This window comes from Hemitrygon akajei, chromosome 11, assembly GCF_048418815.1.
Source record: "Hemitrygon akajei chromosome 11, sHemAka1.3, whole genome shotgun sequence".
NCBI lineage: Eukaryota > Metazoa > Chordata > Chondrichthyes > Myliobatiformes > Dasyatidae > Hemitrygon > Hemitrygon akajei.
In genome coordinates, this window is record NC_133134.1 from 81211235 (window position 1) to 81234590 (window position 23356).

Consider the following 23356-nt stretch of genomic DNA (forward strand, 5'->3'; position numbering starts at 1 on the left):
TGAGTGCACTGTGGATAATGATAACCATTTGAAACTGCAAACAGTGTCTTTTTTATGAAGCTCTGTATTTCTATGACATAAGCATATCAGTGTTAATAAACTAAGATATACCACTGTAGCTAAGCAGTTAGTGAATGCTATTACAGCGCAGGACACAAGAGTCAGAGTTCAATTCCGATGTCATCAGTAAGGAGTCTATACGTCCTCCCCTTGGAACGTGTGGGTTTTCTCCGGGTGCTCCAGTTTCCTCCCACAGTCCAAAGACGTGATGAAACTGGGATTAAATCAGGGGTTGCTGAGCAGTTGTGCTCGGAGGGCCTGAAGGGATTATTCCACACTGTATCACCAAACAAAACAAATAAATAGAAATCGCTGCCTTTGATGCCCAGTTCCAGTCCTGGCTGGTCTCTGGGTTGGAAAGGAGGCTCTCAGATCGTTGATGGGGTTACTCATGACCACCTCCTCAGAGATTTGGCTGCTGAGGATGTAGGATTGGTTCAGGCCAACGTGTGGACAGAAAGCATTGAAAAACATGGTAATATAATGCAGCAATTAGCCTAACGCTTTACCATGCCAACTGCAAGGTTAGGTTCAATTACCTGCTGCTGTCTCTATGTACATTCTCCCTGTGACCCTGTGGGATTCCTCCGGATGCTCCGGTTTCCTCCCATAGTCCAAAGGAGGACAGGTTAGGGTTAGTGAGTGGTGGACATGCTATGTTGGCACAGAAGCATTGGTGACTCCAGCATGTCCTCAGACTGCGCTGGTCATTGAAACACTGTGTTCACAATGTGTCATTTGCATCTGTGTACATATGACAAACAACGTTATGTTCTTATGTTCTAATTTTTAACTCATCAAGGCACCAAGATACTCTTGCTCACTCAAACATCTCCCCACAGTCACTGCATATTTATTAACTTCAGCTCAAATAATTATAGATTCCCTACCAACACTGAAAGAAAAGTTAATCAGTAAGATGAATTATAAACAATGACCACGGATTGGAAGTTGTCCAAGTCCTGTACACTCCTGGTCTGATGAATTTATAAATATAATTCTTCAAGTTATACTGTACAGAGGCCTGCTTGTAAAATTCTTGGAAGGGTGCAGACGCAACTCTTGGAGCAGGATTTGGTGCGGACCGTGATGCTGCCTGCAATGGAGAGGCATCACTGCGCGAAGGAGGCGTGCAGCCTAACAGCCAGTGATTGACTTAGTCGCTTTCCTTGCGATCACAAGACCCCGTTGGAATGTTGAAAGTCCAATTCATTGGTTCGAGACCCTGTTGGAGATTGGTGGTGTGGAATGCTGGAAGTCCGATTCATTGGTAAACGGTGGAGGAGCTGCGTGGCCTCCTTCATAGCGAGGACTAGGCTTCAAGATACCGTGGCCTTGGATCGCCTGCTTGAAGCTGCCCGGGGGAGGTATCAAAGTGGGCACTCCACTGGCAGCGGTGATGTGACCCCCATGCCAGAATCCGTGCTGTCCCTCAGTGTTCGCTCCGCAGACCAGCTGGATCGTGTTTGACTGCAGGTTTCTGCAACATTCATGGACGAAGGGTCTTGTACTATATTTTTTTATGTGACTGTGTTTTACCGATGTCTTATCTGTGCTTACTGTCTTATATGTGGTATATATGCCTTGAGCTGTGTATGACCGTTGGAATCGTATTTTGCATCTTGACCCCAGAGTAACACTGTTTTGTCTGGCTGCATTCATGGGTATTCATGTATGTTTGAGTGACGATTAAACTTGAACTTGACAACTCATCCTCTGGGTTGGTTCTCCAGCACAGAAACAGACCCTTCAGCACCTTTTATCCATTTGTACCCAGCAAATCCTCGCTTGACCCTTAGCCTGCCATGTCTTTTGTTTGTTCACGTGGTTTTCAAGATGTTTCGAGAGACTGATCTCTACCATTTTCCTAATCAATGTGTTACTCATATCTAAACTTTCCACAGTTCTTTGGGAACACACAGTACAGTGCAGGAACATGGACTTTGGCCCATGATGTCGGTGCTAACAATGATGCCAAACTAATCCCATCAACCTACACATAACCCACATCTCTCCATTCCCTTCATATTCTTGTCCTATTCTAAATGCCTTTTTAAGTGCCTCTGGTAAAATGTTCCAGAAACCCTCCACTGAGTAAAATAAAACTTGTGCCTCGCATCTCCCTTGAACTTACCTCTCTCACTTTAAATGCAAGCCCTCTAGAGTTAGACATGTCTACCTGGGGAGAAAGATACCCGTTGGCTACTCCAGCTATCAGGTCTCTCCAGAAAAAAAACGACACAAGTTTGTCCAAACTTCCTTAACTTGCCCCAAAACATCTCTTTTAAACTGGCCTCCCTCACCTTAAATGCATGCCCTCTGTTTTAAATATGTCTACCCTGGAAAAAAAAAAGATCAAGTCTCCCCTCAGCTTAGAATGTTCCAGAGAAAACAACACAAGTTTATCTAAGCTTTTTAACTTGCCCCACACATTTCCCTTGAAACTTTGTCCCCTCTTTTTAAAGCTAGGTCATCTGGTACTCGTCATTTGAGTATCTGAGAAAGATACTACCTACTCACCTCTGCTTCTCATAGCTTTATAAAATTCTATCAGGTCACCCCCTCAGCCTCCAATGCTCCTGAGAAAATAACCCCTCCGATCTCTCCTTATAGCTCATACTCTATAATACAGAGGCGAATCCCACCAAGTCTCCCCAGATTCCACCCTTCACCTACACACTAGAGGCAATTAACTAGGTGTCTTTGGGATGTGGGAAGAAACAAGAGCACCTGGAGGAAGTCTATATGGTCACAGGGAGGACATGCAAACTCCACACACAAAAGCAGTGGCAGAGGTGAGGAATGAACCCTGAGATCTCTGGCCTCATGACATCATCAAAATTGGGGGCATACAGGTTTGCTAGTACAACTTTAGTATTATATAGTTTACCAGAAACAGTAACAAAACAGCCATTTGTATCAGATATCTTATTATGGAGTTCAAAAGGAATATTTGAGTTAATAAGGATGGAGACCCCCCTAGCTTTGGCAGCAAAGGATGAATGAAAATGCTGACCCACCCACTTTGACAAAAGCCGGGAGTTATCAGAGCAACGAATATGAGTTTCTTGAAGGAAAGCAATGTCCGCTTTGAGTTGTTTAATATGTGAGAAGACCTTCCTTCTTTTAACAGGGTGATTCAATCCCTTTACATTCCAGCTCACAAATTTAAGTGTATTAACCATTATCAATTGTTAGTGCGTAGAAGGCAGCAGGCATATAAAAAGTCAAGCAGTAAAATAACAGTCTGGGAGCAAAAATGTAAACATAGATTCGTAGAATCAAAACAGAAACATGTCCTGAGTAACAGAGGAAAGCAAAGGAAACAGTGAGTGGTGTTGGAACTGGAGAACCCACCCCAGCCTCCCAACCCAAAACTAGACGGCTACCAAAAAAAGCAGCTAGCTCTACCAAAAAAATTAACCCAAGTATGACTTCCAGTTCTGTGTCGTTAACAACAGTTCCGTATAAATACTATAGTAAATGGTAACTAGTTTATGCATTAAAAAACATAACAAATAGGAACAGCTTCAGCAGAAGTGTGAGACTTAATACAAAGAAAATCAAAAGAAAACCAAAACTAACTTACCCGCGAAAAATTATAGAAGATTAAAAGAAAAAAAAAGGGGAGGGAGAAAAGAGGGAAATTATAGATTCGAAAAGAGTACTTATCAACCATTTACAGAAAAAAAAGCAAAACTTAAACTATGAATCAACCAACAGGGAGGCCTTCAATAAAAACTCCCAAACTCCAAAACAAGTTAAAGTCAATTGTAGATCTCTATAGATAAAGTTATACAAGAATACAATAGATTGCACAAGTACAAACTAGACGTCCGCAGGGAAACATTAAACTCGGATTATCTATTTAGAAAAAATGCACCAAGTCCCGGGAGAGATTGTCTACAGCCCTTAGAGTCTCAATAGATAATGTCTGAATTATTCAAGTACAGTCTGAGTCAGGAAAAAAAAGCTTTACTACGAGAGGTACTTATCCACCATTTTAGAAGGTCAGACTGGGTTCCTGAGGAGACGGGATAGCCGGAAGACTTCCAACAAATGCATCAGCATCCTTCACTGATTTAAACCACTTATATTCTCCAGTAGTAAGCGTAATTCGCAGGTCGGCTGGATTGCGAAGAGAGGGTCTAAAACCACGATCAAGAAGCACTTTCATTACACCTTTAAACTCAGCGCGCATCTTCAGAACCTGGGGGGCAAAATCCTCCACAAAACGAATGACTGTATTTTGAAAAGCAAAAGTACCTCTGTGGCGTGCCTCCATCATCAAACGGTTTTTCACCTGGTATTGATGAAAGCACAAAATTACTGGCCGTAGGCGGGAACCCAGAATTGCACGGGGAACATAGATCCTGTGTGCCCTTTCAAGCTCAGGTGGAGTCGGAAGAAATTCTTTCCCAAAAATCTCACAGAGAAAATCGGAAAAAAATTTCACGGGAGAGCCCTGTTCGGTGGCCTCTGGCAAACCAAGAATTCGTAGATTGCAACGTCTGCTACGGTTTTCAAGATCCACCATTTTGGAAAAAAGCTTACAAATCTGCTGCTCTAGGCTGGAGCAGAGGGTTTCCAGATATTGGACACGGCGTTTTAAATCTTCAGAAGTTGAGTCGATGCAAGATAAATGTTCGGCATGTTTGTCCACTCTAGCGTTGATCCGATCCAATTTGGCATCCAGCTGGTTGAAATAAGTTCTAAATTCCTTTAAAATATCTTGTCGATGCTGTTCCAAAGCAGCGAGAATGTCAACTGGCAAAGCCGTAGAAATTTCTTTTTTCCTGGTTTTAGTACTTTTGTTAGACATTATAAGATAGATGTGTTCGCAGGCAAGTAAGAGAAACCTAATAAAATACCTAACTAAGGTTTAAGAATGGAGACATATAGTGCAAAGGTAGGGAAAATGACGGAGCAAAAGTTCGGAACAGCTAAACAGTCGCCATCTTGCCGGAAGTCCCCCTCTGGCCTCATGACGTAGCATCTCTACTAGCCGAACTATCCAAAAGGAGGCAAGATGGCCAGTGATATGAGGCGGTTTAGAGTCAGAGTCATAGAGTAATACAGCAGGGGAACAGGAACTTCAGCCCTACTGGTCCATGCAGACCACAGCATCCTCCCGATGAGTTCCAGTTGCCCGTGCTTGGCCAATAACTGTCCAAGCTCCTCCTCTCCATGTACCCATCCAATGCCTCTTAAATGTTGCGTCTGTACCTGCCTCGATCACTTCCTCTGGCAGCTCATTCCAGGTACTCACTTCCTCTGTGAGAAGAAGTTACCTCTCAAGTCTTTTAAATCTCTACCTTCTTGCCTTGTATCTGTATCCTCTAGTTTTGGACTTCTCAACCCTGGGGAAAAGACTATGACTGTGCTACCCTTCATGACTTTTATGAACTTCTACGACGACATCAACGTTCCAAGGAATAAAGATCCAGCGTGGCCGATCTCTCCTTGTAACTCGGGCCCTCTAGTCAAATCAGCATCTTCATGAACTCCTTCTACACCCTCTCCAGTCTTTCCTATACAGTGATCAAAACTGTATACAGAACTCCAAGTGCAGCATCACCAATGATTTATATAACTGAAAAATAATGTTTGGACTCCTAAATGTGTTGCCCTGACTGATGAAGACCAGCATGTTAAATGCCTTCTTAACCACTCTGTCTAATCTGTGTGGCTGCTTTCAGCAAACAGTCCATTTGTACTTCCAAGTCCTTCTGTTCACAACACTCATCGATGCCCTGCCACTCACAGTAAAGGTCCTACCCCTGATTTGAAAGTCCAAACTGCTTCACCTATTTACCAGTCTTCAGCCCAGCTCCCTAACTGATCTCTTTGTAATTCATTGTAACCAACATCAATGAGCCTTCTTACCTGATGGCACAAATATTTACTTCTCCAGCTTCCAGTAATTTCCCCCGCCCACCCCCCCTTTACCATTTCCCATTCCCTCTTGCCCCTTCTCTTCTCACCTGCCCATCACCTCCCTCTGGTGCCCCTCCTCCTTCCCTTTCTTCCATGGTCCGCTCTCCTCTCTTACTAGATTCGTTCCCCTTCAGCAGTTTACCTCCTCCACCCATCACCTCTCAGTTCATCCCCCTCCCCCACCCAGCCACCTTCCTCCTCACCTGGCTTCACCTATCACCTGCCATTTTGTACCCCGTCCCCTCCACCGACTCTTAATCTGGCTTCTGCCCCCCCTCTCTTTCCAGTTTGATGAAGGGTTTCACCCCTGAAACACTGACCCTTTATCCCCCTCCATAGATGCTGCCCGAACTGCTGAGTTCCTCGAGCATTTTGCGTCTGCATTGCTTAGGATTTCCGACACCTGCAGACCCTCACTGTCACTGTCAACAAGAACCCCTAGTTTAGAACCATCAACAATCTTGCTCATCATGCCATGTATGACGGAAGTAATAGCTAATACCAGAGGGATAACTTTAATATGATTGGAAGAAGGTTTAGCCAGGGGAAAGTCAGAGGTAGTTTCTATTTGTTTATTTTACACGGAGAGTGGTGGGGTGTGTGGAATGCACTGCCAGGAATGTTGGTAGAGGCAGATACACAAGGGACATTTAAGATATTCTTAGATAGGTACCTGAATGAAAGAAAAATGAAGAACTATGGGGGATAGACTGATCATAGAGTAGATTAAAAGGTTGGCAGAACATGACAGGCCGAGGTCTGTATTATTCTATGGTCCATGTATAATCATATCCAATCATTTCTGTAAATAATTTGGACATGATTATACACAGACCGATGAATAGGGAGAGGTTCTAATACTGATCCCTGGCTCACCTCACTTGTCACAGGTCACTGGTCAGATAATCAGCCTTCAAGCATCACCCACTACATCCCATCATCAAGCCAACTCTGAATGTCATGTGACAAAGGACACCCATGATGTCAGTGGGTGCCAGGTTCAGATGCCTGTGCCTGCTGGAGGCATAAGTCACCCAACCTGAGGTGATAATTCTGTATTATGTAGAATTCTCATAAATCTGTATATGCCTCATTCACCTGTGCTCCAGGGAACATCCTTTTTAATCTTTCACTGTAACTCAGGTCCTTGTAAATTTTCGCTGCACTCTTCCAGGCTCATTGATATCTTTCCTGGTAAGTCAGCGTGCCCAGAGTTCAAGCCTGCAGTTCACGGGATTAATGTTGAAAAATCGAAGCCTGAAGCCTGCAGGAGTCTGGAAGTCAAAGCCCGATGGCCAAAGCCTAGAGGCTGGTGGACTGCCCTTGTGTGGGTCTGGGTGGCTGGGAGGGAGGAGGCTCGTTTTGCTGCTGCTGCTACTTACTGTCTTCTGTTTAGTTTTTGTGCTCTGCCAAGAACCTTGGGCATGGTAACCTGGAGCAAGAATGTCAGGCGATACTTGCAGGCTACCCCATCACATCCTTGGGTGTGTTGGTTGTTAACACAAATGACACATTTCAATGCGTATGTGATAAATAAATCCGAATCTAATTCTGAATCCACCTCAGTATCTCCCCCGGACAGCCAGAGCTGCGGCTCCACCGAGTACTCACGGTGCACGTGGTGAGAAGCCAGCCGATGATGGCCCACCGGGGCAGGATGTCAGAGCTGAGCACCTCGTTGGAGGGATGGACGACCCCGCAGATGTACCGGATCAGGTCACAGCGCAGCGACTGGCTGTCGGGAGTGGAGAGGTACTGCCGCTGGAACCAGTCCTGGTATCGCTTCTGCTGTCCAAACCGGACCTGTGGCGAGAAACAAAAGCACTGACATTTTAGTACCAGAGTGAGGTAATAGATATTAGACTGTTATACAGCTCACACTGAGCTTTCAGGGGAAGCACTGGTCAGCGTAAGCAAATAACACATTTCACTGCATGCTTTGATGTACATGTGACAAATAAAGTTAATCTTTCTTTTATCATCTTCCCACCTACACCATCTTCATTTGCCAAACTGATTTCCTGTCCTTCTACGCGATGTCTAGGGACTGTATTAGGGAGCTTGTGCTGGTGAAAAGAGAACCAACAATTTCTGATTCAGTAAGTTAAACAGCCCTTCAGCCCAACTCTCCATGGTACCTGGAAGAGTGCGGAGACAATTTACAAGGATGTTGTCAGGACCTGAGTTACAGTGGAAAGGTTAAAAAGGATGTTCTCAGGAGAATGAGGGGAGATTTGATAGGCGTATACAACATTATGAGGGATGAATAAGGTGAATGTATGCAGGTTTGTTCCCTCAGGCTGGGTGAGACTAGGACTGGAAGTCATAGGTTAAGGGTGAAAGTTAAATACTTAAGGCAAATCTGAGGGTGAACTTCTTCACTCAGAGGCTGGTGCGAGTGTGGAATGAGCTGTTGGCAGAAGTGGTGGATGTGGGTTCAATTGTACCACTTGAGAGAAGATAGGATACCAGGCCTTTGGAGGGGTATGCTCCAGGTTCAACTAGATGGTACGAGGCAAAAGGTCAGGTCAGTATGGACTAGACTGGGCCGAAGGGAGTGTTTCTCTGCTATAATACTCTATGACTACAAGCAACCAGCACAGGTTTCAGGGAACAATTGTTACAAGGCTGTGACCCAAAAAATGACGTGGCGCTTTGTGATGTCCTACAGGGATTCAGCGCAATAGTCCCTTGAGAGCACAGGTATGGCCATCGCTGGGGGTGGGCGCTGCATTGAGGCCTGATGGCAGACGATGAGCCTGTGGCCACTCCATTACTCTGCGTCAATTAGGGCATCAAGCAATATTAAAATCATCAAAGACAAGAGCAGAAAACGAACAGGTGCTCATTGGTGTCTGCCTGCATTTGACTGGTTCCCTTCTCTTCTCGCTACTACCGTCAGGCGGAGGAGCAAGACTCTTGGGTCCCACGCCGCCAGGTTCAGAAGCAGTTGTTACCCTGCAGCCATCGGGCTCCTGGAGGAACTGCACACGCCTCAACGCTGAATGGGCCCCGCAGCCTGTGTACTCACTTCCGGGGACTCTGAGTTCATGTTCCATGTGCTTTTGTTTACTTTTTTTTAAAAAAAAAGTACTATTTGCACGACTTGATCAAGAATGAAGGACGAACTGATGTTCAGCTCACTACTCCTGTCAGGTTTACTTGCTTCAGTGCTGAACTGACTCTGCGGCCGTGGCCTGTAACTATCAGCACTCTCTCAGTGCTGAACTGACTCTGTGGGCGTGGCCTGTAACTATCAGCACTCTCTCAGTGCTGAACTGACTCTGTGGCCGTGGCCTGTAACTATCAGCACTCTCTCAGTGCTGAACTGACTCTGTGGCCGTGGCCTGTAACTATCAGCACTCTCTCAATGCTGAACTGACTCTGTGGCTGTAGAGTCACTTTTACTTTTTCATTGTTTGCACGATTTGTTCTTTTTTTTTAAAAAAATGCACATTGCCTTTTTGATGGTCTTTGTTGCATGGGTTTTTTAAAAAATGGGTTCTATTGTGTTTCTTCGTTTTGTGGCTGCCTGCAAGAAGATGAATCTCAAGGTTGTATCCAGTATACATACTTTGAACTTTGAAGACTCCAACTTACCCTGGAGGTCATGAACAGCAATTTGGTTTCCATGTCAGGCGTTAAGCGGCATGCCAAGAACTTCCGGGATGTCCGGGTCTGTAAAAGCTGCAGAATACCTGAGGAGGGAAAATAAAAAGGCAGGAGATATTACTCAAAAGCAGTGGATTTCAACTCATTGGAACCCACCACAGCTCCAGGATGCGAAGATGCAGCAGTTGAGTTGCTGGGTGAATAATCTTGAGGATGTGAATTTGAGTTTCATCAAAGCAGCTGAAGAACTAGAACTGAATGTGGGCTTCAAAGGCCTGGTAATAGAACTACAGTCACAGTTATACAAGACTGTAAGCTTGGTGATTGTTGCTTTACAAAGAAGCATCTCACTCACTGATAGCAACACACACACACACACATAATGCTAGAGGAACTCAGCAGAACAGGAGGTAACAATGGGGGGGGGGGTGTGGAAATAAACAGTTGACGTTTTGGGCCAAGACCTTTCATCAGGGCAGGAAAGGAAGGGGGCAGAAGTCAGGAGGTGGTGGGGAGGAGGAACAGGACTACAAGCTGGCAGGTGACAGAGGAGACCTAGTGAGGGGGAAAGTAGGTGGGTGGAGGAGGGAGGATGAAGTGAGAAGCTGGAAAGTAATAGGTGGATGAGGTAGAGGCTGAAGCAGGAGGAATCTGATAGGAGAAGACAGAACACTATGGATGAAAAGGGAACAGGAGGGGAACCAGATGGGCAGGTGAGGAGAAAAGAGAGGGTAAGAGGGAGCCAGAATGAGAAATAGAAAAATATAGAGGGAGGGGTTTGAAACTGCCAGCAGATGGAGAAATGGCTGTCCATTACATCAAGTTGGAGGCTACCCATACAGAATATGGTGTTGCTCCTCCAACCTCACAGTTTCAGTAGAAGCCATGGAGTGACATGTCGGAACAGAAATGGGAGGTTGAATTGGCCACAGGGGAACCTGCCTTTTGTGACAGACAGAGCAAAGGTGCTTGATGAAGTAGACCCCTAATCCTGTCTGTGCACAACTCCAATTCAAAGTCAAATTGTTCAGGAAGATGTTTAAATAACAGAGGAACCTGCAATAAAACGCAGCAATAGCCACATTCCAACAGGAATTTCTAAGAGAACAAATTCCCAGTTCTGGGAGATAACAGAGCGGACTCAGCCCAACATCAGGGCTCTGAGCAGAAAAGACTAACTGAGGACATGAACCGAGATCTCCAGGTGAAGTGCACTCAAGGAACGGTGCATTGCAGGATCTCTTGCCTTTCTTGTACAAGAACTATTCCCCCCAGTATTGTACCCCAATGACACACATCCCCCTGCCCCATCTTTACCAATACTAGATCCTTATACCAGGTCTACAATTATAGACCTGCCCCAACCAGTACTATACCCATCCAGACCAGTACTGTGTCTGTTACACTCATCCTGATAAGCAGTTCAACACACACAAAATGCTGGAAGAACTCAGCAGGTCAGGCAGCATCTATGGACAGGAAAGAGAGGTCAACCCTTTGGGCTGAGACCCTTCTTTGGGACTGGAGATGAAAGGGCCAGAACAAGGTGATGAGGGGGGAGGGGAAGGAGTACAAGCTTGCAGTTATGGGGGAAGGTGGGTGAGTGGGGAAGGGAGATTAGGTACGAAGCTGGGAGTACTGTATCCCAGTTTTATACAGGGACAGACCTGTCCCCAACAGCACCAAACATTACAGCAACAGACCCAACCTCACTAGTACTGTACCCTGATATTAAACAGTGAAAGACCTGTCTCCATTGATTCTGCTTTCCAGTGCTACACAGTAACAGGCCAGTCCCCACCAGTACAGTAGCTCTGTGTTATAGTGATAAACACATCCCCACTGGTACTGTACCTCTGTGTAATACAGTGACAGACCACTCCCACCGGTACTGTACCCCGGTGTTGTACAGTGACAGACCCGTCCCCACCGGTACCGTACCCCGGTGTTATACAGTGACAGACCCGTCCCCACCGGTACTGTGCCCCGGTGTTATACAGTGACAGACCCGTCCCCACCGGTACTGTGCCCCGGTGTTATACAGTGACAGACCCGTCCCCACCGGTACTGTGCCCCGGTGTTATACAGTGACAGACCCGTCCCCACCAGTACCGTACCCCGGTGTTATACAGTGACAGACGCGTCCTCACCGGTACTGTACCCCGGTGTTATACAGTGACAGACGCGTCCTCACCGGTACTGTACCCCGGTGTTATACAGTGACAGACCCGTCCCCACCGGTACCGTACCCCAGTGTTATACAGTGACAGACCCGTCCCCACCAGTACCGTACCCCGGTGTTATACAGTGACAGACCCGTCCCCACCAGTACCGTACCCCGGTGTTATACAGTGACAGACCCGTCCCCATCGGTACTGTGCCCCGGTGTTATACAGTGACAGACCCGTCCCCACCGGTACCGTACCCCGGTGTTATACAGTGACAGACCCGTCCCCACCGGTACTGTGCCCCAGTGTTATACAGTGACAGACCCGTCCCCACCGGTACCGTACCCCGGTGTTATACAGTGACAGACCCATCCCCACTGGTACCATACCCCGGTGTTATACAGTGACAGACCCGTCCCCACCGGTACTGTGCCCCGGTGTTATACAGTGACAGACCCGTCCCCACCGGTACCGTACCCCGGTGTTATACAGTGACAGACCCGTCCTCACCGGTACCGTACCCCGGTGTTACACAGTGACAGACCCGTCCCACCGGTACTGTACTCCAGTGTTATACAGTGACAGACCCGTCCCCACCGGTACCGTACCCCGGTGTTATACAGTGACAGACCACTCCCACCACTATCCAAAAGTCAAACATGGAACAGTGGCTACGGTTTTTCAGCATTAATCTCCTTTAGCTCACGGTAATCCCATGTGTGATCTGCACCCATGTACCGATTCCTATTTATGATATTTAACCTTCTTGGCATTTTATAGCTCATAGAAACAATCCCTTTCCCACCAACTGCGTGACATTAACAGTCCATACCTGTGAACTGGGGGTTGAGGGACTGCGGACTGTGCAGAAGGTCCCTCCATAACTTCTCAAACTCGGGGATCCTGGCAACGTTCTGAAGTAGGCGGACCAGATCCCGGCCGATCATTGTGCAGTCCATAAACTGGAGGGGAAAAAATCATGTTGTCAGTCACAATCAGGAGGGCTGGCTCTCTCAAGCTGTCCTGACGTGGGCCACAGACCAGTGAGCACACTTGATAATGGGCACTGGACAGTAGTTTGGGTGTGGGAGTCACCGCCTGTCCCAGGCACAGGTGTTTTCCAGCGGACTTTGAGACTGTTTATCGCGCATCAAGTGCACTCATTTGTCCATAATCCAGCAAAGCTACAGGAAATGGGTACAGCGATGGTGCTGGACATCATCTGCCATTTAGTGCCGTGGGAGACCCCGCTGGCCATTTCCAGCACTCACCTTCTCCCGTAGCAGCGTCATGCAGAAGTCCACTTCCTTCTGCCGGAGGGACAGGAGCGGCGGGGTGCCATGGTGGTCCACGATCAGGCGCAGGTACGTGTAGATGATCATGGCGATCAACATGTTGCTCTTCATCACCCACTCCCTGGGGGAAAGGCAGAGTAGACACTGAGCACACGCCGTAGCTGATCTGCACCTGCCCCACACCCATTCATTCTGTGCCCACTTAACTGACACTATCTCATTATTCTTCTCCATCCCTCTATCTCCTTCCCCCTCCCTCTCTCCCCTACCCTGATTCCTTCCCGTGTTTATCTAGCTTCTTAAATTCATCTCCTGTATTCAATCACAGGAAGGGAACTAGCCAGTCGGCCCAACTCCTCCATTCCAACCAAACAGACTACCTGAGGTTGTCCTATCCGCCCATCTCTCTAAACATCTCCCATCCAAATGCCTTCCCTAAAGAGACAAGTTTCACATTTGCACTGCAAACCTGACTCCTTGTTGGTTATCTGCAAGTATCAAGGGCCTTTCATCTTGATCTTACCCAAAAATGCCAACCCCCATGGACTTTTAGGATCTACCTGGTAGATGGTACACTTCATTCTGCATTGTTACTGGTTTACTTTATTCTAGCTCAATACATTATATAATGATTTGATCTGTATGAACGGTATGCAAGACAAGCCTTTCACTGTACATGTGACAATAATAATCCCTATTCAAGTTATACAGCACAACCTATCTCACTAGTCTCATTCACTCATGTTTAGCTCATATCCCTCTAAACCCTTCCGTTCCATGAACTTGCCTATGTGCCACTTAAATGTTGCAGTTGTTCCCAGCTCTGCCTCTACATACACACCACTGTCTGGGTGAAAAACTTGCCCCATTGAGTATCTTCCCACTCACCTTAAAACCTCTTCCCTCTAGTTTTAGATTCCATGCCCAAGTGATTTAATAAACCTCTACAACAGGGGTTCCCAACCTGGGGTGCGAGATGGAATTTCAGAGGGTGCGACAAAGAGTGGCCTGTGTGCTTGAGTGACAAGTCACGAGTCATCACTCAGCCAGCTGCCAGTGTGCCTTGAGAAGTGGTAGTAACGTTTGTCCCAAGCACACTCCAGTCTCCCGCTGCCTGAGTCAGCGTTGAGGATTCTCATCAATGTTACCTGAGAGTTACACCTCAGAGTTGAGGATTCTCATCAGTGTTACCTGGGAAGTTACACCTCAGAGTTGAGGAGTCTCATCAATTTACTGTTTACAATTTTTTCTGAATAAATTAGAATCTGATTGCTCAATTTATATTTGCATTTTATGCACTGAGTTAAAAGCTTATTTTTTTAAGTTCAATTTGTTCACCCACAGTATTGTATGGGGTTCAGTTTGTGGTTCAAAAATTAGAAATTAGACTTCTTCATCTTCAAATGTGATATTACTTTTGTAGGGGGTGCGAACGTTAATCAAACATTTCCTAGGGGTGTAGGGCATAGAAAAGGTTGGGAACCACTGCTCTACAAGGTCACCCCTCAGCTTCCTCTACCCAACTTGGGAAAAACTTTCAAGATTTTAAAAACCACTAGTTGGTCTTGTCAAAAGAAACTAATAGCCCACATTGCTTATGTCTGTCTGGACATAGAAACATAGAAAATAGGTGCAGGAGTAGGCCATTCGGCCCTTCGAGCCTGCACCGCCATTCAGTATGATCATGGCTGATCATCCAACTCAGAACCCTGTACCTGCTTTCTCTCCATACCCCCTGATCCCTTTAGCCACAAGGACCATATCTAACTTCCTCTTAAATATAGCCAATGAACTGGCCTCAACTGTTTCCTGTGGCAGAGAATTCCACAGATTCACCACTCTCTCATCTTGGACACTCCAAGATGCTCCAGAGCAATGAAGTATTTCCTTTCTTGAGTCACAGAGCACAGAAGCAGATTCAGATTTGCCACATGCATGTCAAAACATGCAGTGAAGTGTTGCGTTTGTGTTAACAATCGACACAACCTATGGATGTGCAAGTGTTGCCACACATTCCAGCACCAACAGGTCCTTCCACCCACCACACCTATGCCAAATGCAAATGCCCACTCAACCAATTAGGTTTACCAGCACTTGGTCTATAGCGTACTATGCCTTGGTGATGTCCAGATGTTTCTTAAATATGACGAGAGTCTCTGGCTCTACCACCCCCTCAGACAGAGCACTCTAGAATTCAAACACACTACGGGTAAAAATACTCATCTTCAAATCTCCCTCTGCATCTCTTGGTTTTTAACCTTAAATCTATGCCCACTAGTTGCGGAATCTCAACAACAGGGTAAGCTCTTTGCTCTCCACTCTACCCAAGCCTCTCTTTTTAAATCAAATGTGGCTGATGCTGAAAATCGGAAGTTAAAAAAAAAATCAGGCAATACTCGAAAGCCTCAGCAGATCATGCAACATCTGTAGAAAAAGAGTTAACTTTTCAGGTTCAAGAGGCTTTTGTCAAAAATATTTCTTTCTACAAATGTGGCCTAATCTGCTGATTTATGCTGCATTTTCTGCTGTCATTTGCATATTTAAATGATGTTGCTATAGCAACGTGGGACACAGCAGCGATGTTGCACAAACCACAGCTCTAACCAGCAGCGTGCAGTAACAATTAGGCTTTGCAGAACGTGGACCGAGAGATAAATATTAGCCCAGGGTGAGCTCCTCTACACCTCTCACGGAATTGGCTGCAGAGGACAGACATAGAGCCTCAGCGATAAGGGGTCTGACTTAATGAGTGAGAATGAAGCTCTTCCTCAACCCACAGTGGGACTCTGCCCAAGTTTCTGGATTTAAGGTGATCATAAGACACAGAAGCAGAAATAAGACCAGTCAGCCCAAAAAGCCCATCAAATTCCATCATGGCTGATTTATTATCTCTCTTAACACCATCCTCCCGCCTTCTCCCTGTAACCTTTGACTACCTTACTAATCAAGAACCTCATCAACCTCTGCTTTAAATATACCCAATGACTTGGCTTCCATTGTTGCCTCTGGCAGTGAATTCCACAGATTTACCACCCTCTGGCTAAAGAGGTTTCTCACCTCTGTTCTGAAGTACTGACCTGGGTATTATGAGGCTGAAAAATACAACGTCCTAGACTCCTCCACTATAGGAAACATCCTGTCCACGTCCACTGTTACGAGGCCTTCCAATAGCCAGGAAACTGTGACGCATCCTTCATCCCCAGAACCTCAAGCCTGATCAGAAATGTTTTCTGACAGTGCATAGAATAATACACAATATCAGTGTTGAACATGATGCCAAATTGAACTAAATATTCACTGCCTGCATATGATCCATTTTTGTTAATTACCTGAATATTCATATCCTTGTCTAAATGCTTCTTAAATGCCTCTATCATATCTGTCTCCACCACCAGCCCTGGGAACCCACAACAAAAACTTGCCTTCCACATCTCCAATAAACTTGCATGCAAAGTAAATGCATGGTCCTCTTGTACTTGACATTTCCACCCTGGGAAAAAGACTTACCCGTTTACCCAAAATATGCTTCTCATAGGTAGGGTAGGCACCTCTGCTCCATTCGCAAAAAGGGCAATTGCCGAGAGGCTAATCATTTAAACTCCTATCACCATTCCTGTATTGACATGTCAGTCCATGACCACAATGACACCACTCACAGGGCGAAGGAACAGCACCTCACATTCCAACCAGATAAGCTCCAACCTGATGGTATGAACATCAAATTTTCCTTCAAGTAAATTTTTTGCCTCCCCCCCGCTTCCCTGTTCTTCAATTCCCCACTCTGGCCTCCTTCTTCTCACCTGCCCAACACCTCCCCCAGAGCCCTTCATCCTTCTCTTTCTCCTACAGTCCATTCTCCTCTCCTATCAGATTCCTTCTTCTCCAGCCCCTTGCCGATTCCAACTGTCACCTCCCAGCTTTCTACTTCATCCGCACTCCTCCCCACCCTTAGCTTGTTCTCCTTCCTCTCCACTCTTATTCCAGCATCTTTCCCCTTCCTCGCCAATCCTGATTAAGGGTCTTGACCTGAAATATTGTCTGTTTATTCACTTCCTTAGATGCTGCCTGACCTGCTGAATCAGTGTTCCTCCAGCATTTTGCGTGTATAGCCTCAAACTTATGCTCTCCAATTCATAATTCGTGAGATAAAAAGACTGGTATTCACCCTATCCATTCTATAATATCGTCCATCAGAGTTTTCTACTCCAAGGGGGGTAGAAATAAACTCCTAACCTTTTCCTGTGCTGTACTGTTCCACTCAGTCCCTCAAGTTCTGGGATATGGATCATGTGCAGGCAGATAAGATTTATTCCAATTTGGTATGGTGTTTGGAACAGACATTGTGCCCGAGGGGCCGGTTCTGCTCAGTCACTCGAGTTCTGGCAACCTCCTTGTAAATCTCCTCTGCATTCTTTCCAGTTTAATAACATCTTTTCTATAGCAGGGTGACTAAAACAAAACACACTACTCAGAGTGCAGCCTCACCAACATCTTGTACAACTGCAACATAACCTCTCAACTCTACATTCGATGCTCTGAATGACACTTTCTTCAATACCGTCTTCTTATGAATCTACTTTCAGTGTGAATGGAGTTCCTATTTCATAACAGCATCAACAGGGGCCATTTAGCCCACAGTTTATGCTGGCTCCCAGAGAACTCCCATTTCCTTACTGTGTTATCTTCAGCCTATTCTCTTGATTGCTCATTGCACGACCCAAACACTCCCCCCCTCCCCACACCACACACTTCCACTGGGGACAATTTACAGCAGCTGACTAACTATGTCACTGGGATGTGAGAGGAAGTGAGCAGGGAGAAACCGCAAGCTCAATACAGACACAACAGGCTGCTGGAGCTCAAGGCAACAACGACCACACGTGATAGATTTAAACAACTTGTCCCGGTTTAACCATGTTGAAGCCACGGCCAAGAAAGCTCACCAGCCCCTCTACTTCCTCAAGAGGCTGAAGAAATTCAGCATGTTCCCGTCAACCATCATCAGTTTTTATCGAAACACCATGGAAAACATCCTGTTTAGATGCATCAGGGCTTGCTCATGCTGCATTGAGCTGTGGATGCATCTCAGCACATGACAGGAACCAGCCTCCCCTATGAACTCTGTCTATACTTCTCACTGCCTCAGTAAACCAGCCAGCATAATCAACCCCAGACATTCTCTTTACCCCCACCCCTCATTGGGTAAAAGATACAAAAGCCTGAGAACACGCTTTCTGTCCCACTGCTATGAGAATATTTTCCAGTACAATAGGATGGACTCAAACTCACAATCTACCTCGCTGTGACCTTGCACCTCATGTCTTCCTACAATGCACTCTATACTGCAACACTTTATTCTGTTATTGATTTAGCTCGTACTGTTGTAATGAATTGATCCTCAAGGACCCCCACTATCCAGCCACTACTGCCATCGAGTAGGACATACAGGAGCCTCAGGTCCCCCGCCACCAGGTTCTGTAACAGATATTACCTCTCAACCATCACCCCCAAATCAGCGTGGATAACTTCACTCATCTCCACAACTTATCGAGTCACTTTCAAGGACTCCACAATTCATGTTCTCAGTATTTATATTTATATATATATATATATATATAATTATTTCCTTTTTTGTATCAGCACATTGGTTGCTTGTCAGTCTTTGTGCATAGCTTTTCATCGATTCCACTGTATTTCTTTGTTCTGTGAATTCTGGCATAGTATATGGTGACAGTCTTAATTTGATAATAAATTTACCTTGAGCTTTTAACTTTGATATAATGCAAGACAAGTTTTTCACTGTATATCGGTACATTCGACAATAATGAAGCAATTTAAATTTACCAATTTATTTATTTTATTTAGGGATACACCTCAACAAGCCACGGCAGCTGGCAACCCACCTATTTTAACACTAACCTAATCATGTGACAACTGACAATGACCAATTAGTCTGCACCTCTGGACTGTGGGAGGAAACTAGGGCATATGGAGGAAACCCACGCAATCACAGGGAGAACGAACAAACTCTCTACAGACGGTGCTGGAATTGAACTCAAAACACTGAGCTGTAATCACATTGCACTAACCACTATGCTACAATTAAACATATTTTGGTGGAGGATAAAGATCAACATCAACTAGATGGCTCATTTGGGTGTTGATGTTCTATACCCTCACCTCTCCATTATATACAAACCCAGGCAAAGCGTTGCCACAGCCCGCAGAGATTCAAAGACAGATATTTCACGGATCGTCATTCACTTGATGACGCCCCTTGACAGGCTGGTGACAGCAGCCCTGAAAGTGGCCAGAAACAAATCCTTTACACAGTTTTATCTGCTCCTGTCTAATGGCTCCTGACAATCTTCCTGACACTAATTGGACTGTGAGCTTTCAGCTGAAATCTCTTCGTACAGAAGACTTCACAAGCAATTAATGGGTAGCACAACAAAGGGTAGAATAAGAAAACAATACACATGGGACAGCTCCTCTGCTCTCTGCCACCTCCCCCCCCCCCCCCCCCCCCCCCCACACACTGCAGTGTTCAGTGCTGGTATTTTGTGATGTGCTGCTGAGCAGATACAGCCCAAACAGCAACCCTTCGGAGGTCTCCCCTGCATCAATCTGATCATTTTCACACTGTGGGAGCATGCCAAAGGGAAATTTGGTTACTCCCCTACTGGTGCTTCTAACATTGCAAAAAACATAAAACGGTGCAGTTCCACAACAGGCCCTTCAGCCCACACTATCTGATGCTAAGTAAACATCTGCTGCTTGCACATGGCCCGTATCATAAGCACATAGGAGCAGAATTAAGCCTTTCTGTCCTCATATGGAGCCAGTAATCATTAATGGAGAATGTGTGGAGCAGGTTAAGACCTACAAGTATCTGGGAGTACAGTTAGACGAGAAGCTTGACTGGACTGCCAACACAGATGCCTTGTGCAGGAAGGCACAGAGTCGACTGTACTTCCTTAGAAGGTTGGCGTCATTCAATGTCTGTAGTGAGATGCTGAAGATGTTCTATAGGTCAGTTGTGGAGAGCGCCCTCTTCTTTGTGGTGGTGTGTTGGGGAGGAAGCATTAAGAAGAGGGACGCCTCACGTCTTAATAAGCTGGTAAGGAAGGCGGGCTCTGTCGTGGGCAAAGTACTGGAGAGTTTAACATCGGTAGCTGAGCGAAGGGCGCTGAGTAGGCTACGATCAATTATGGAAAACTCTGAACATCCTCTACATAGCACCATCCAGAGACAGAGAAGCAGTTTCAGTGACAGGTTACTATCGATGCAGTGCTCCTCAGACAGGATGAAGAGGTCAATACTCCCCAATGCCATTAGGCTTTACAATTCTACCGCCAGGACTTAAGAACTTTTTTTTTAAAAGCTATTATTAATGCTTTTTGAGATAGTGATTTAGATGCATATCATATTTTTTACTGAGTTAAGTATTGTATGTAATTAGTTTTGCTACAACAAGTGTATGGGACATTGGAAAAAAGTTGAATTTCCCCATGGGGATGAATAAAGTATCTATCTATCTATCTATTGAGTCTGTTCCACCATTCCATCATGGCTGATTTTTTATTCTCTCTCAACCCCATTCTCTTGCCTTCTCCCGTAACCTTTGATGCCCTGATCAATCATTCTCTGCATATCCATTCTCTACTTCCACTACCGCCCACAGCTGCCTAGCTGTGTGTTCCAGGTACCTACCACTGTATACAAAAATCAAACTTGCCCTTCACATTCCCCTTAGTGGTCCCCCCCCCCCCCCCCCTTCTCCTTAAAGCTATGCGCTCTCATACTTGACATTTCTATCCTGGGAAAAGGCTGTCTACCCACCTATGCCTCTCAGTCTTACAAACTTCACTCCTCAGCCTCTACTACTCCAGAGCAAACTATCCATGTTTAGTTGTCCAACCCCTTATAGCTCGTAGTTGTGCAAACTCTTTCTAGCTCATGCCCTCTAATCCAGACAGCAACCTGGCAAACCTCTTCTGAACTGTCTCCAAAGACTCCACATCCTATGTGCAACAGGCAGCCAGTGAATGGACCTCAAAAACAAGAGTACACTGTTGAACAGCTCAGATACCCCAAGAGGAAACGCACAGTAGATCAAGGTCTTTCATTCCTTCCCTCCGATTTTGTCCACATGGCTTCCCTCCATTTCCTTTCATCTTTAGGTTTAAGTATTCCTTCAGAGTCAGAGACTCAAGAGCCAGAATTAGGCCGTTCAACCCCATCAAATCTGCTCTGTAATTCTATTATGACTGATGCAACATGAAACTGGAGGAACTCAACAGGACAGGGAGAATGAAACCATAAGACATAGGAGCAGAATTGGAACATTTGACCCATTGTGCCTACTCCACCATTCCATCATGCCCGATTTATTTTCCCTCTCAACCCCACTCTCCATCCACCTCCCCCCCCCACCCCCGTAAACACGGATGCTCTTACTAATCAAGAACCTATCGACCACTGCTTTAAATATACCGAAAGTCATGGCTTCCAAAGCTGTCTGTGACAATGAATTCCACAGATTCTCCACCCTATGGCTACAGAAATTTCTCCACATTTCTGTTCTAAAGGGATATCCTTCTATTCTGAGACTTTGCCCCCGGTCCTAGATTCCCCTACTCCACATCTACTCTGTTTAGGCCTTTCAATATTCGGTAGATTTCGATGCAATCCCCTCTCCATTCTTCTAAACCCCAGCGAGTACAAGTCCAGAACCACTAAATGCTCTTCATACTAGACACTAGAATACTACAGCACAGTACAGGCCCTTTGGCCCTTCATGTTGTGCCAACCCATATATCCCTTTAAAAAAACTATTAAACCCACACCACCCAGTAACCCTCTCTTTTTCTTTCATCCATGTGCCTGTCCAAGAGGCTCTTAAATACCCCTCATGTTTTAGCCTCCACCACCATCCCTGGCAAGTCATTCCAGGCACTCACAACCCTCTGTGTAAAAAACTTACCCCTGATGTCTCCCCTAAACTTCCCTCCCTTAACTTTGTACATAAGCCCTCTGATGTTTGCTATTTGTTAACCCTTTCATTCCTGGGATAATCCTCGAAACTTCTTTTGGACCCTCTCCAATGCCAGCACATCCACCGTTCAAGATGTGGTCTCACCAATACCCTTTAAAGCCTCAGCATTACATCCCATATATTCTATTCCTTCTGAACCTGCAAACCTCCACTTTAAATATACACAAAGACAATGACTATAGCGCATAAACAGATCATTCAGCCCAAACAATCCATGCTGATCAAGATGCCCATTTAAGCTATTCCCACTTGTATGCATCTGGCCCTTATCTGCCCAAGTGCCTTTAAGTATCTCTCCTGCACAATCAAGTGCTCCAAACCTGCCCCTCAACTCAATTTCCCCATTCTGACTGAACACATTTCATCTCAAACAAAAATGACTCAGCAGAAACTGGAAATACTGAACAACACACAAAATGCTGGAGGATCTCCACGGGTCAGGGATCTAGGGACTGGAATAAACAGTTGACATGAGACTCTTCACCAGGACTGGCTCAGATCTCTCCACTTTGTTTTATTTTCACTTGGGTACGGATATTGACCTCCATCCAATCTACAGGCTATTAATCCCACCAACCTTCACCTTCTGCCTTAAGCTTTGCGCCATCTCAGTTCTTAGTTAGCAACAATATACAACAGACTGTTGATGTGATCTTGCCCCAACACCTCCATTTATTTAAGCTGAGAGTTATGTATGTGTCAACACCAATATCTCTAAGACAAGATACACCTGCAGAGTTAGATAAAGGAAAGCTCTCCTCCTACACTGCCTTGGAGAACGTACCCAACACATAAAACAAAGAACATTACAGCACCTTCGGTCCACAATGTCGTGCTGACTTTTAACCAATTTTGAGATCAATCTAACCCTCCACTCCTACAACCCTCCATTTTTCTTTATGCCTATCTAAGAGTCTCTTTATGTCCCTTATGTATCTGTGTCTACCACCAACCCTGGCAGTGCATTCCACACACCATTCTTTGTAAGGAAAAAACAACAATAACTACCTCTGACATCTTCCCTGTACATTCCTCCAAACACCTTAAAACTACCTCTCTCATTTTAGCCTTGCTGCCCTGGGGAAAAAGGCAATGTCTGTCCACTCTAACTATTGTTCTAATCTTATATATCTCTGTTGTCACTTTGCATCTTCCTTTACTCTAAAGAGAAAAGCCCCAGCACGCTCAACCTGTAAGCTGTGATTGTACGAGTTAAGTTAGGAAAA

At 45.5% G+C, this 23356-nt stretch overlaps 1 protein-coding gene across 3 annotated transcripts in view; it reads right to left on the minus strand.

Annotated features, from left to right (window-relative positions):
• Window positions 1-23356, minus strand: part of ints3 (integrator complex subunit 3) — a 153531-nt gene that overhangs the window by 92528 nt on the left and 37647 nt on the right. For all 3 annotated transcript variants that reach the window (XM_073061228.1, XM_073061227.1, XM_073061226.1), the window contains exons 7-10: window positions 13049-13193; window positions 12610-12739; window positions 9598-9695; window positions 7609-7800 (exon numbers count right to left, since the gene is read on the minus strand). In XM_073061228.1, coding sequence (XP_072917329.1) covers window positions 7609-7800; window positions 9598-9695; window positions 12610-12739; window positions 13049-13193 — 565 coding nt within the window. The remainder of the gene's footprint in view (window positions 1-7608; window positions 7801-9597; window positions 9696-12609; window positions 12740-13048; window positions 13194-23356) is intronic.